Below are 14,691 nucleotides of genomic sequence, written 5' to 3'. Positions count from 1 at the left end.
ACTATTGAGACAGTCATTCACTCACTAACACACCCATACACACACTCATCCACCCATACAGTCCTGCACACATGCTGTCTTCAACACATACAAACAGTGAGTCACTCATTCATGCACCTATGCACTACATAATACCCCCCACCGAACCATGCAGACACTCAGACTGATACTCAAAACACCAACTAATAACCTATATAGACACCCATGTAGCTACTCACCAACCCATGCAGCCACTTATACACAAAGTGAGAGACTGATACAGATATTTACATATTTAAACATTACTCACTAAGCCATGTATTCACTATGATACACTTAATCAGTCAGTTACACAATCAATTTTTCAAAAACAAATCATCCATTTAGACACTTATATACCCATTTATTCTTCCATCGACCTTGAGATATACATATATAAAACATATTTAATTTTCAGAAAAACACACATTCACTGGATGATGTCATCAGTGATTTCATCAGTGATGTAATTTGAGATGTCATCAGTGATGTCATCAGTGATGTCACTGACCATGTCATGAGTGATGTAATATGTGACGTCATCAGCAGTGCATTGCGGGCGCGCGAGTTATAGTTATCTGAACTAACTATAACGGGGGAATTTCAATGGTTTTGTACAAGTGAAAAGTCCATCTAACTATAACACCCCTGAAACCTATGGTTTTTTCAGTGAACATACATATATATATATATATATATTCACTGAAAAAACCATAGGTTTCACACATGTTATAGTTAGCGGAAATTTTACTGATAAAAAACCAATGAAATTGCCCCGTTATAGTTAGTGCTGGCAACTATAACTCACGCGACCGCAATCCTCTGCTGATGCTAATACTGTATTTAGACACTTATTTGCCCATGTCTTCTTCCATACATTTTTAGCTATACATATATTACAAATATTTTTTTTTCATAAAGACACATATGTCATCAGCAGAAGATTGCGGTCGCGTGAGTTATAGTTGCCAGCACTAACTATAACGGGGCAATTTCATTGGTTTTTTATCAGTAAAATTTCCGCTAACTATAACATGTGTGAAACCTATGGTTTTTTCAGTGAATTTGCAAGGTTTTTTAAATGCTAATTCCTAACTATAACGTGTGTGAAACCTATGGTTTTTTCAGTGAATTTGTACGGTTTTTTAAATGCTAAGTGACTTTACGCCATTCGTGGCGTGCGCGCCGACTTAACGCAGTTCGTTCCGTGCGCGCACGGTGCGCTTCGCGCACCGTGCGCGCACAGTGAGCACGCGGTGCGCTTCGCGCACCGCGCACCCACTTTACGCAGTTAGTGCCGTGCCCACGTTACGCTAGATGGGCCATGTACGCACGATGCGCTTCGCGCACCGTGCGCACATGGAGGACATATTATGCGCTTCCTTGTGATAGGTAATCTGTTGAAATTTTTTGGGAAAATTTTCTGTGCTCTGATAAGCGATGCACAAATGGTGGCCTTCGGCCACCATTTGCACAAGGGGTGGAGAAAGTGTGGATAGTGTTTTTTTTATTTTTATTTTTTTACCGTACGCTTACGGTAAGCGTACGGTAAGCGTACCCCGCGAAATTGCCGAAAAAAAAATAATGCCGTTTTTGCTCTTGGGGGATGTTTGGGGACTCCCTCAACATGACTATGTGAGAGGGAGTTGTCAAAACATCCCCGTAACATGTTTTTGGCCATCATGTTTGATACATAACACTCAGTGCGGTAGACAAAATGGCGGACGCCGCTTCCTGGTTTCTGCCGATTCGAATGTTTACTAAGATCTAAGAGCCAATCAGAATCGCGCTCGCGCACGCCACCGTACGCTTACCGTAAGCGTACGGTAAGCGTACCGTAAGCGGGCTCAGATATATATATTGATTTAAAGGCTATTTTCTCAGAATCTACTGAACAGATTTACACCAAACCTACAAAAGGCACTTCCTTGACCTAGGGACTACCTCTCTGCCAAATGTCTAGTAATTCTGTTCAGCCGTTCGGGCTGTAGCTCGTTCTAAAGGTCCTATGGAAAAATGCATGGGAAAAACGCGTTTTGGGACCCCCCTTTTATCTCAGCCCCCGCTTGACGAATCCCCCCGAGACTTTCAGGGTAGGAGCGGAGCGTAGCGCCCCACCTATTTTGAGAAATTCGCGAGGATTCGTCGACCGGCGCCAAAGTTATTCAAAATAGAATGTTGAGGTTTTCCTATGGAAACGTGGTCCTAACTATAACTACCTACTGGCGACCGCCAGTAGGTAATATATATATATATATATATATATATATATTTATATATTCACTGAAAAAACCATAGGTTTCACACATGTTATAGTTAGCTGGACATTTTACTGATAAAAAACCAATGAAATTCCCCCGTTATAGTTACTGTAGGCAACTATAACTCACGCGACCGCAATCCTCTGCTGATGCTAATACTGTATTTAGACACTTATTTGCCCATGTCTTCTTCCATTAAATTTTAGCTATACATATATTACAAATATTTTTTTTTCATAAAGACACATATGTCATCAGCAGAGGATTACGGTCGCGTGAGTTATAGTTGCCTACAGTAACTATAACGGGGGAATTTCATTGGTTTTTTATCAGTAAAATGTCCAGCTAACTATAACATGTGTGAAACCTATGGTTTTTTCAGTGAATTAGCAAGGTTTTTTAAATGCTATTTCCTAACTATAACGTGTGTGAAACCTATGGTTTTTTCAGTGAATTTGTACGTTTTTTTAAATGCTAAGTTACTTTACGCCATTTGTGGCGTGCGCGCCCACTTAACGCAGTTCGTTCCGTGCACGGTTTTTATCAACTTTAATAAGCCCTGTACATTTGGTGGCCTTCGGCCACCAAAAGCACAGGGGGTGAGGTCAATGTGGATAGTGTTTTTTTATTTCGATTTTATAATTTCATGTTGCCAAAATTACGTTTTTTTTCTCTATTAATAAGCCCTGCACATTTGGTGGCCTGCGGCCACCAAAAGCACAGGGGGTGGGGTAAGTGTGGATAGTGTTTTTTTTATTTTTATTTTTTTACCGTAAGCGTACGGTAAGCGTACGGTAAGCGTACGGTAAGCGTACCCCGCGAAATTGCCGAAAAAAAAATAAAACCGTTTTTGCTCTTGGGGGATGTTTGGGGACTCCCTCAACATGACTATGTGGGAGGGAGTTGTCAAAACAGCCCCGTAACATGTTTTTGGCCATCATGTTTGATAAACAACACTCAGTGCGAGAGACAAAATGGCGGACGCCGCTTCCTGGTTTCGGCCGATTCGAATGTTTACTAAGATCTAAGAGCCAATCAGAATCGCGCTCGCGCACGCCACCGTACGCTTACGGTAAGCGTACGGTAAGCGTACGGTAAGCGTACCGTAAGCGGGCTCAGATATATATATTGATTTAAAGGCTATTTTCTCAGAATCTACTGAACAGATTTACACCAAACCTACAAAAGGCACTTCCTTGACCTAGGGACTACCTCTCTGCCAAATTTCTAGTAATTCTGTTCAGCCGTTTGGGCTGTAGCTCGTTCTAAAGGTCCTATGGAAAAATGCATGGGAAAAACGCGTTTTGGGACCCCCCTTTTATCTCAGCCCCCGCTTGACGAATCCCCCCGAGACTTTCAGGGTAGGAGCGGAGCGTAGCGCCCCACCTATTTTGAGAAATTCGCGAGGATTCGTCGACCGGCGCCAAAGTTATTCAAAATAGAATGTTGAGGTTTTCCTATGGAAAAGGGGTCCTAACTATAACTACCTACTGGCGACCGCCAGTAGGTAATATATATATATATATATATATATATAACATATTTAAACTTTAAAGAAACACACATTCACTGGATTATGTCATCAGTGATGTCATATGTGATGGCATCAGTGATGTCATCAGTGATGTCACTGACCATGTCATGAGTGATGTAGTATGTGACGTCATCAGCAGTGAATTGCGGGGGTGTGAGTTATAGTTAGCTCTACTACCTATAATTGCCAAATTTCTTTGGTTTTGTATGAGTGAAATATCCAACTAACTATAATGTCCCTAAAACCTATGGCATTTCGATGGTACAACCACCTTGCTCACAAAGCGTAGACACCATTACAAAGTTACTTTATACTGCCATGGGTACCCCGCACATAGGCACAGGTTGAAAAGAAATACTTCCATTTTCTTTGTTCTCTTATTAAATACAAAACAAAATTGCATAACTTATACACATATGCTACCTGTGCAATTACTGTATATTCCTTCTTTATAAAATTATCGAAATTGATTTTATACATTATATAAAATAGAAATTGAAATACATTTTACTAAAGACAGGATTTATGTCACACACACATATATATAGAGAGAGAGAGAGACAAAGAGAGAGAGATAATATATAGACATATAGATATAGATTCATATAGATATAGGGATAGATATATATTTTTGTCAAATTTGGTAGAATACCTTACAGCTGCTTTTCTATATCGCTTTAGAAAATTGAGATGGAGCTTCACTGATGTGCTCTTCTGACGGCCCAATGGAGTGAGAAATTTCTACAGTTTGGCAATTTGACTGCCCACCAGATTCAGAATCAAATGGACAGTTTTCACTGTCTCTAACCACCAAGTAAAGCTTGGTAATAAGTGGCAGTGACAACTGCAAAATGACCCCCATAGCATAGGAGACAACTCCCAACATGTGGTAGACAAAATTCTGCTTTGAGATTTCTTTTTTGAAAAAACTAAAACATGTAAAAAGTTTAATGAAGGGTAACATAATTTTAATACTGTAACAGGGACTGCTGCCATAGCAGTTCTTGGCAATGTTAAGAAATGCCTGCTGGGCTGACGGACACCTCTAAACCTGGTGGGCAGAGGACCCTCGCTATGGTAGGTGCAATGTAGTCTGTTATACCAATGGATTCACCTCTGTCCGCAAAATTCTGGCCCTTTGTGGAAGTGACTCTGTTCATCATTTCACTTATAAACAGAATAAAAATAATGTAATTAAAATAATATGTTGTGCATCTAAACAAGATTGATGTCAAGTACTGCATCATCCAGTGGCCTTTTCAAATGAGTGAGGTCTCTTGTAGCACATGAATACACACTCATTGGACAAGAGCTCAAGAGATCCTCACTCTAGTTGTGGACTGACTATCCAGTAGAAGGGCCATTTTTTAGAGTTTGTGATGCAGCGCTGTGCAGCTAATCACCTTGCTGCGCCACACCAGAGGAAAAGGGTGGAAACGCACAGTATTCATCCAATACAGCTCAATTCTATCCTAACCCATTGTACTGGTGCTGTTTTGTCTGCCAAGCGCCAATGCTGGCACCTTTCCACCATGGTGCTAGGGTGCCTTTGTTGCATGCAGAGGAGTTTTTGTGCACCTACCTACACACAAACAATCCTGAGAGTTTTTTCATCAACAGAATTACACCGAGTTTGGAAGGAAGGTAGATTTTGATTCACAGATCATGCTTTCAGTTATCCGGTGTAAGTCTGTTAAGTAGTTGTTGTGAAAATTAAGGAAATTCTAATTTGTTTATCAGTGATTGCGACTAATTCACGACAATTTCATGATTAATCACAAATCCTTAAGCCAACAGTCGAGGATCCAATCACAGACCCACTCAAAACTCATACACCCATTCAAAGAGCCACTGAGTCATTTATTAATCCTCTGACAGACCTACTCAAACACTCGCAAGTCTAGTTACAGACCCACTCTGAGACTGACGCTCCCACTCACAAATGTGCTCAGACACTCATGAATCCACTTGCAGATCCTCTGAGACACTTATAAACCCAGTTCAGATCCACTCAGACACTCATGCACCCATGTTTCCGTCCAGTGGGTCGAGCTGCAGGCATGTCTTAAGACTCAATGGGAATTAACATGGGAAACATACTTTTCGGAACCTTCCTTTTTCTCAGCCCCTGCTTGATGAAACGCCCCAAGAAATAAGAATAATAAAGTGTGGTCTAATAGAGTACATCAATTGCTCCTCTATGTTTAATACTGAATACTTTCAGATTCTTGGTCTCTTAATCAGTGAGATTTAAAGTATGAAAGAGAAAAATGTCAGAATTCAAAGTTTGTTAAGGCCTGTTGAGATGCTGGATAGGGGAAAGGGTGCTAATGGTGCTTTGGTGAACCTCTCACAAAGTACATACAGAAAGGAAGAGGACCAAAGAGTATCATGTTTAATGAAAGAGCAGCAACAGTGTAATGATATGTTATGCTGCAAGGAATAGGTCTGTGTGTCCCACTTTGGGAACTGCTTCTCTGATGGGAATACATTTTGAAAGCCACACTTTATATGAAAATAATTCTTCAAATGAAGTGTAAGGAAAACAAAGATTGTGTCTGTTTTATAATAGATTTACCAAGTAAGGATTTCTATCAATGACCCTGATCTCTTAATATTTCCATTTGCAGGGTGGTCACAGTGGAGGCTTCTTGGTAAAATAAACGTTTCTTTTAACCATATTTCCAAAATTATCTATGTCTGTGAAGTGACATTGATTCTAACTTGTTCCTTTACTTTTCCTTCTGCAGAGCTTATGAGTGCCGGTAAAAAACCTTTATTTTACTATGTGTATTACAATGCACTGTTTAAGGTAGCATCCATTTTCACTGGTTTAAATCCAGAGCTGGAGCGGGTATTGTTTTCACTTTGCTGAGCTCTGTTCACAGTACCACTTGATTGAAGAAAAACACATTTCAATACAGCCTGTATGAATTAATGTCACTGGATCCATGGATGTGATGTGACACAGTTCTGGACTTTAACAATTCAGAGCAAGAAGCAATCCCCTCACCCAATCCACAATAATCTACATTTAGTGTAAACTTTGTGGTCTCCTTGAAGATTACTCCAAACTTACTTTAGATGCATTTCCCAAGCACATGCTAATATTGAGGTGATATGTTCATAGTGTTGATAGAGTATTGTTTTTCATCTGCAATGAGCTTCGCTGTTACTAGTGGTTTTATTCACCTTGAATATAAACACTGCTTCCACATTTACAAAGTCAACTATTGTATACCTTCATTATAATGAACTGGTTGCACCCAATGTGTATGTACCATTGAATTTGTATAGATACGTTTTATATTCTAAGAATTCTTTGCCACGGAAAAAAAGATTACAGCCCTTTTCAGCCATGTGGCTCAGTGCACAGATGTTCTAAGGTGGAGCCAGAAAATATATGTGCCACTGTGGAATATTTGTGTGGCGAACAGCAGGTGTTGATGAAACATCAGTCTGTGGAACTAATTAGGAGTAATATGGTACTGGAATGGATTTAGCACGTGGTAAATTCACGTCATAGCACCATTACAAAGTAGTAAAATCAGTTTAGATCCATGGCATGGGTAATAACGATTTGAGGACAATTTGTTTAGTTATAACATCATATGGAAGTCGCAACTGCATGGGTTATTTCTTTGACCAGGTGGTAAATGTATGCAGGGGCTCACACATGGGATGGGAAGTGGTTGAAGGTGGTGGGTAGATTGGGTGGGATTTTTTTTCTAACAAGGGACAACATGTATGTTTCCCCTCATAGAGAAAAAAGGGAATGTGACTTGGCTACTTCAGAAAAATTCTCATGATATTTTTCAGGTCAGTTTTACATGCTGCAAAAATCAGGTCAAGCTCTTCCACATCGGGTAACACTAAATGTGGGAAAACCTAACCTGTTTTAATATGGTGGAGCAAAATTAATGAATAAAAGCATGCATTAAATGTGTTCCTCCTTACTTGTATTCAGGTCCGATGTCTCTTAACTTTTAAGCAACTTTGAGTACTACATAACCATTAGGTTTTCAGGCCTTTCAGAGAGGATCTGGGCAGCAGACATAGCCCAAATGTCAATTGTTATGTATTTTGTAAATTAATTGGATATTTTAAACAGGATTACATAGCAATTGTGATATATTTAAAAAAAAAAACAATTTAAATAGAAACAAGTCTTTTGAGTGTAACCCTGGGCGTAGTGGGCGTAGTGGGGCTACGTGGAGCATCGCGTAGTGTGGCCAAATCTATGCACACTCACGTGCTCCGCGTAGCCCCACTACGCGCCGCCCGCCTCCCGCCCGCCCTCCTTTTAAAATAAGTTAAACTATGATAAAAAAAATAAATAAAATGCCTTACCTGCAGCACGGCGTCCCGGGGCTCCCTCTTCCTCGTTGACAACTTCTTTTCTCGCAAGAAATGCGCATGCGCGGGCGTCCGCGCATGCGCATTTGTGAAAAGAAGTTGTCGTCAACGAAGAAGACGGAGCCCCCGGACGCTGCGCAGGTAAGGCATTTTTATTTTATTTTTTTATCATAGTTTACCTGATTTTAAAAGGAGGGCGGGCGGGAGGCGGGCGGCGGGCAGCACGCAGGCAGCGCTACGAACACTCCGTGGGCGAAGCGGAGAACTACGCCCGGGCTTATTTGAGTGCAGTTATTTCAGTATAGCATTGTAGGGTTTGGTTTGTCTTTAGTAAAACGTGATGTAAATGTTTAAATATGATGTTCAGAAGGCGGCGTTTCAGTGAATGCTGTTGTTTTGCTGTTTTAAGATATGCATTGTGAATTGTAAAGCAAGACGTTTTGGAAATGCATTCAAGGAGGAACAGCTAACAATGGGCCTTAAGAGCAATTGGAAATTTCAGGGCTTTTATGAAGACTCAAATTTAAAAAAGTACTGTAGTAAAGTTTAGAAGTGTGGATTAGACAGTAATTGTCTAAAATCACTGGTATGCTAACAGTTGAGGGGAAAAAAATCATAGACAAGCCTGCAGTTGGATACAATCAATACTTCAAGGAGTTTTGGTATACCTGAAATAATAGGAAAAAAGTATGTGTTTGACATCACCCTTATGATAAAAAATATTTTAAAACTACTGCGTTTTGTGCAATAAAAGCAAGAAAAACTAGCTAAATTTTCTCTAAAGAGCATCAAAATGGTTTGGTATGGGAGTGTTAGAATACACACACAGACACACACACGTACAAAAATTTAAATGCTGGTTGACGAAGGAGGCATTGAGAACTGACTGATGCTGAGATTGTTGGTGTTTCATTGAGTAGTTTCTTTAGGTATGTATGTACTTCTATTATTTCACACAAATCAATTATTTGCTATTTTCTGTAATTTCCTTTTAGTAACGCCTGGCCGGGTATCTACATCACCTGGAAGATTCTGAACAGAATTGAATGTTAATTGCTTGATTCTTCTCTTTCCTGGCTCTTAATTCAAGGACTCAGCTTCCAGATTCAGATATGCGTGTGATTGACCAACATTCTACTGTGGTCCTGCTGTCTCATCTAAATAATGTGTAATAAAATAGCTAATGCATCCCACTTTCTCTGTGTCCCTGGTGTTGATTGTGTCCTCCGTAGCTTAGTGATGCTTTATAGGGTTAGAGAGCAAGATCTGAAAACACGAGACATCTATTGAGAACAGAGTACCCTTGCGATGCACCATATCTTGTATCACACTAAATGAGCATGTCCACTAGGCAACACCAGGTCATGTTTGACACCTGCTATTCTGACATTTTACTATTTTACTAGTATGTTAAGGTCCAAACCCATAGCGCCAATGATGCACAATGTTCTGAGCTACAAGGCCAGAAATGGATGGAAGTGTCACACACTACTTGGGGTACTTATGAATGCGATCTATAATGCTAGTTGGAAAATTGAACTTTGGTGTCAAAATGCAGTGCTGCGAAATGGGTTGAGCTGTTTCATCATCATCATAAGACTTTATTTCGATAATCCAAGATCATAAAAGTGCAAATACAAACAAAACCAATTGGTACTATAGATGCCATATACATACATCCCAAAATTTCCAAAGTGCAAAACATTATGCACTAAAGTCCCAATTTTTCACATAACCCATCAGCAGATTCTCTATTTCCACTAAACACGGGACACATCCTGCTGTTCCTGGGGTACCTTATACACTAGCCTGTGCAGATGTTTGAAAATAAAGTGTAGATTTAATTAGTGTCCTCACCAGGATCTTTTCCACCCAAATGGATGTGCAAATAGTAAATTCTAAAGACTTAGTAAATAACTGTGAATTCTAAAGACTTAGGGCCTCATTTATGGCATTTTGACAAAGGGCAGCGCAACAAAGCAGCTTGCTGCACTGCTCTACGCCAAAGTGAAAGTGCAGGCATGCACTGTATTTAAGCAATACAGTGCATTCCTGTCTTTTCTGCCTGCACTGGTGTCATTTTGGCAGCCTATTGTCAACGTATGCACCGTTTGAACATGGTGAAAGGGGGCTTCCATTGCAGGCAGGATTGTTTTTGTGAAGGAAGAGTCACCTTCATGCACAAAAACAATCCTATGAGTCATTTTCTTGTTTCTATATGTGCTTCAGAATGCTGCACACATGGAAAGACTAAAGAATTAGGAGAAATTAACATATTTCTCCTGGTTACGCCTCATCTCGGGAGGACTCCGGATTTGAAGCTTTGACCGGTTTACATCAATTTGTAAATATGGGGCAGTGTCAAATTCCATGGGTGTTGCGCGAGAAAACCCTCTGGGTGCACTGTATGGTGACACAGAGATTTGAGTTGCATCCCCTCACTCATGATTTATGAGGCCACTCAAAACCATGCAGGGTGGCTTTGCATGGCTTCATAAATCTTTATGAGAGCCCTGCGTCATGCACTATAGGTGGTGCAAAAGTGACACAACGCTTTTATAAATATGCACCTTAATGTGCAATTTTCAAATTTTTCAGTGCAAGTGTTAGAATAAAAGGGCTAGTACGTCTAACACCCACATATGGGTTCAAAGCAATAGACATGTGTATACATAACAAAGTAGCAGTGGGCCATATCCATTTGTGAGGGTTTTATCAAATTGGCTCTTTGGCTGGTGTATAACATGTACCTATACATCTGAGTTGAAACACTGCTAAAATATGTATGAATTAAAGATCTATCTTATATACATGGATAAATATCAGGGGTTAAATTTCATGATGAACTATCTACTTGCAGTTCAGATTAAATTAAGAGTGAAATGGAGAAGAACTCATCTGATCCTTGTTACATAACTACCTTAACAATTCCTAGTTGGTTGCTTGGGTACACTTTGAACGACCAGATCCAGGCAACCATAAGGTATTTTGAAACAGCAAATACCACCGACCTAGAGGAATCTCTCCTTAAAATCCTAAGTGCCCCCAGGTGACGTCTAGGGCCAAGATTCTTACACAATGGCAGTAGTCATTTTGTCCTCTGGGAACCATGAGCATGGAAATAAAATATATACATGTATGAGGTTTATTCTCCAATAGCCCTCCACATACTGGGCACTTTTTCCCCACACCTTGGTCACAGACCTACTTTGCACAGAAGACTCTCATTGGGAGGGACGGGTACCCTAATTGTACAAACAGTTTCTGAGCTGGGGGGGGGGGGTTGAGTGTAATTTCATCACCTGTCCTTTCATACATAGGGAGCATTTTAAAGTTAGTAAATTCATTAGTTAAGATGCCTCTATTACTGCACATTGTCTCTGCAGAAATGTACTTACAATATGCTACTTTGATTGCCGTTTCCTAAATGACACCATTTCTCTTTCCCACCCCATACTTGCATGTTCTCGTAATTTTAGAGGTAATGATGGATTGCACTAGACATTGTTCTCACTTTGTAGTTCCCCATAAAAGGGCTTACTCATCGCCCTCAGGAAATGCATGCCTATAGTAAATGCATACCACCATCAAAGGGCGACCAGTACACTTTACAAAGTTATTGCAACAAATAAGGTTTTAAGGAAAGAGTGAAAAGCATTCAGCACAAGAGAGCCAAACAAAGAGAAAAACGACTGCAGTAGAGCAAACCTTGTGTGACTAAGGGCCTGATTTTGAATTCAGTGGCCAGGTTACTCCGCCACAAAGGAGATAAATACCTGGTCTGTCTTATTGCGAGTGCATTAGATCCAAGGGTACTTGCAGTATGGTGGATGGGATATCCATCATGTTTGTGACGTAGTTGCCTGCCCACTAAATTCTAAACCAGATTTATCAAGGTTTAGCATCACCATAATGCTAAGCAAGAGGGTGCAAGGTTGACGCAGAACCTACATGAGATTTATCAAGCCACGCAAGGCCACATTGTGTACCGTGGAGTGGCTTAATAAATCTACAGTAACGCAACAGAGCCCAAATTTCTGTGTTGCATTACTCTGCCGCAGGAAGGAATTCCATGGGTGAAGCATGGGTGTTCCGATGCATCCATCCACGGATTTTAGCACATTCCCAGATTTACTATAAATGGTAGACCTGGAAATGTGTTGAAATACTACACCACCCCAGGTGAGGCGCAACGAGGAGAAATATCTTTATTTCTCCTCACTTTCCCTCTTTCTATATGTGCTGCATTCTGCAGCGCACACAGAAAGAGGAAAATGGCTCTCAAGATAGTTCTTGTGCAGGAAGGTGTCCCTTCCTGCACAAAAACAATCCTTCCTACAACGCAGGCACCCTTTTATCATGATGCAGAGGTGCCTGCATTGACGTTACGCAGCCAAAAGTGCCCCAGTGTTAGGGAAGAACAGGTATGTGGCATATACTGCTAAATATGGCACATTCCTGCCCTTTACCTTTCAGGCAGCACAGCAAGGTAGTTAGCTATGGTGCGCTGCATAAGAAAGGTAAATATGGGCCTAAATGTATTGCTATTCACTATTTTGGGGTAATTTTGCTGTGACGTTTGCATTACTTGACGAGTGGAACAATAAATTAAATGGGCAGTACCTATTTGTAATTAGTAGAAAAATAGCATTTTCAACAACCAACAATTGAAGAAAAAGAGTAAAACACTGGTTAGTTGGTCCAAATGTCCAGGCAAAATGTAACCAGTGTTGCGTATATGTAATCGGAAAATAGTGGTACAAAATTACACTGTTGCCAATACACTCAATGCAATTAGTAGCCGAATGTGTGAAACTATGACTCTGAATACAAATAATTTTCAGTATTTATTGAAAGGGAATGAAAATGAAAACACATGAACCATTGTCCAGTTGGAGGCGCTAATCTTCAATAAGTCCATAATCACTATCACAGAAGCCAAAAAGGAAACTCATCTAAATTAGTCTTTAGTATAGTTCTGTGGGCCTTGGTTAACCAGAGAGAAAGAGACAGAGAGAGAGAGTGAGAGTGAGAGAGAAAGAGAGAGAGAGAGAGAGAGAGAGAGAGAGAGAGAGAGAGAGAGAGAGAGAGAGAGAGAGAGAGAGAGAGAGAGAGAGAGAGCTTATGGGACCTGCCAGTCATCAGCACATCCTTGAATATATAATTCTAGTGGCATTGTGGTACAGACAGAGTCTACTTAATGATGCTCCCTTTCTCTTTCACTTAATCCTTCTGTTCAAGGAATTCAGACAGGTCAGCAGTGCTGGTTCCAGGCCAGCCGTCAGTAAAGCCTTTAAATGCTAAACAAATGTTATCGGAATATTTGAGCACTACTGCGGTAAAATCCTCTCAGCTCGTTCTCTGTAGTAATAAGTCATAGTCCATCTTGGATGCTACAGTCAAGTGATATAGTAGTGTGCAGTTATTGTTCTAGCATCTATGTAATAGGTGTCAAATTTGACTTCATATTGTGGTTAAAGGGACAGTGTAAAAATGATTATCTTTTTGATTTTGTTGGAAAAGTCAACCGTCTTGCTAAAGGATCTGCAGAAAGAAACACCTAGGGAGCCTTACCCATATGCATAGGACACTTTGCACCATTTTGAAGTCACTATGCAGGCTGTTCTGCAGACACAGCCTTTGTGCAGAGTGGAACACCTTCACCAAGGTAACCTCCAGTTGACGTACCCACAACAGAAGCAGAAAGAGGTGCAAACATTCCACTCTTGGATATCAACAGCCACACAGACGGTAAAGAGAGAACATTCTGACCTCACCTAATGGACACTACTCACTCTGAACTATAGAGACTGTTGTCCCACCCTTCACTGCCACCAATTACCAAGTGTCAGAGGTACAAAAAGACTGATTAGCAGCCCCTTCTCAGCAATGAACCTAATCAAATTTTTAGCAGAGCCCTGTTTCTTCTGTCCCCAATTTAGTGTCTAGAGCTCCACCCTCCAGCTTCAGGACAGCCAGCAATATACTTTCATTGTCTGACTTTACCCTCATCTTGTACACATGAGCAGATCAGGTACTTCTATAATAAAATGAACAGGCTTCTACTACTCTGATTCACTAATACGTACAATTAATGTACCCCACTGTGACCACCCACAAAAACGCATACAACATGTGATTCAGTAACTAAACAAGGTATTATTCTAACTGCACATTGACAAGATGCTTCTAGCCAGTGTCATTGAGTGAAACAACCTTTAATAGAGAATAGTGAGAGAAGATTATTTACTGAAGCTTTTTATTTTTTCTATGCCACTTCGATTTATGCAGTACTGACCCTGTTCCAAGATTGGTATCCAGTATATGTATAAAAGTGATGTGCTATGCTTGACATCAAGGAGGATTCAATTTTTAATATTTATATGATCTTTACACTTGAACCTGCATGGTTAAGTGGTTTGCCCTACACATGGAGATAAATATATAACGTTATTTCATTCTATAGTGTATTTCTTCAGACTGCTTGCTTGCTATCTCAGAAAGCCTTCTCCCACTGTTCTT

At 40.4% G+C, this 14,691-nt stretch overlaps 1 protein-coding gene across 4 annotated transcripts in view; it reads left to right on the top strand.

Annotated features, from left to right (window-relative positions):
- LOC146811197 (uncharacterized) overlaps positions 1-9,362 on the top strand; it is a 76,518-nt gene extending 67,156 nt beyond the window's left edge. For 3 of the 4 annotated variants that reach the window (XM_085618230.1, XM_085618229.1, XM_085618228.1), the window contains one exon: positions 9,165-9,362. Coding sequence is in view for 2 of the 4 variants with exons in the window: in XM_085618228.1 (XP_085474354.1) it covers positions 9,165-9,167 (3 nt within the window). In the remaining 2 variants the exon portion in view is untranslated. Of the gene's footprint in view, positions 1-6,443; positions 6,468-6,563; positions 6,579-9,164 lie in introns of all 4 variants that reach the window. The other variant, XM_085618227.1, reaches the window with a different exon arrangement.
- Positions 9,363-14,691: the final 5,329 nt, after the last annotated feature.

Source organism: Triturus cristatus, chromosome 7 (genome assembly GCF_964204655.1).
Source record: "Triturus cristatus chromosome 7, aTriCri1.1, whole genome shotgun sequence".
NCBI classification, from domain to species: Eukaryota; Metazoa; Chordata; class Amphibia; order Caudata; family Salamandridae; genus Triturus; species Triturus cristatus.
This window is presented reverse-complemented; position numbering and strand designations above follow the sequence as displayed.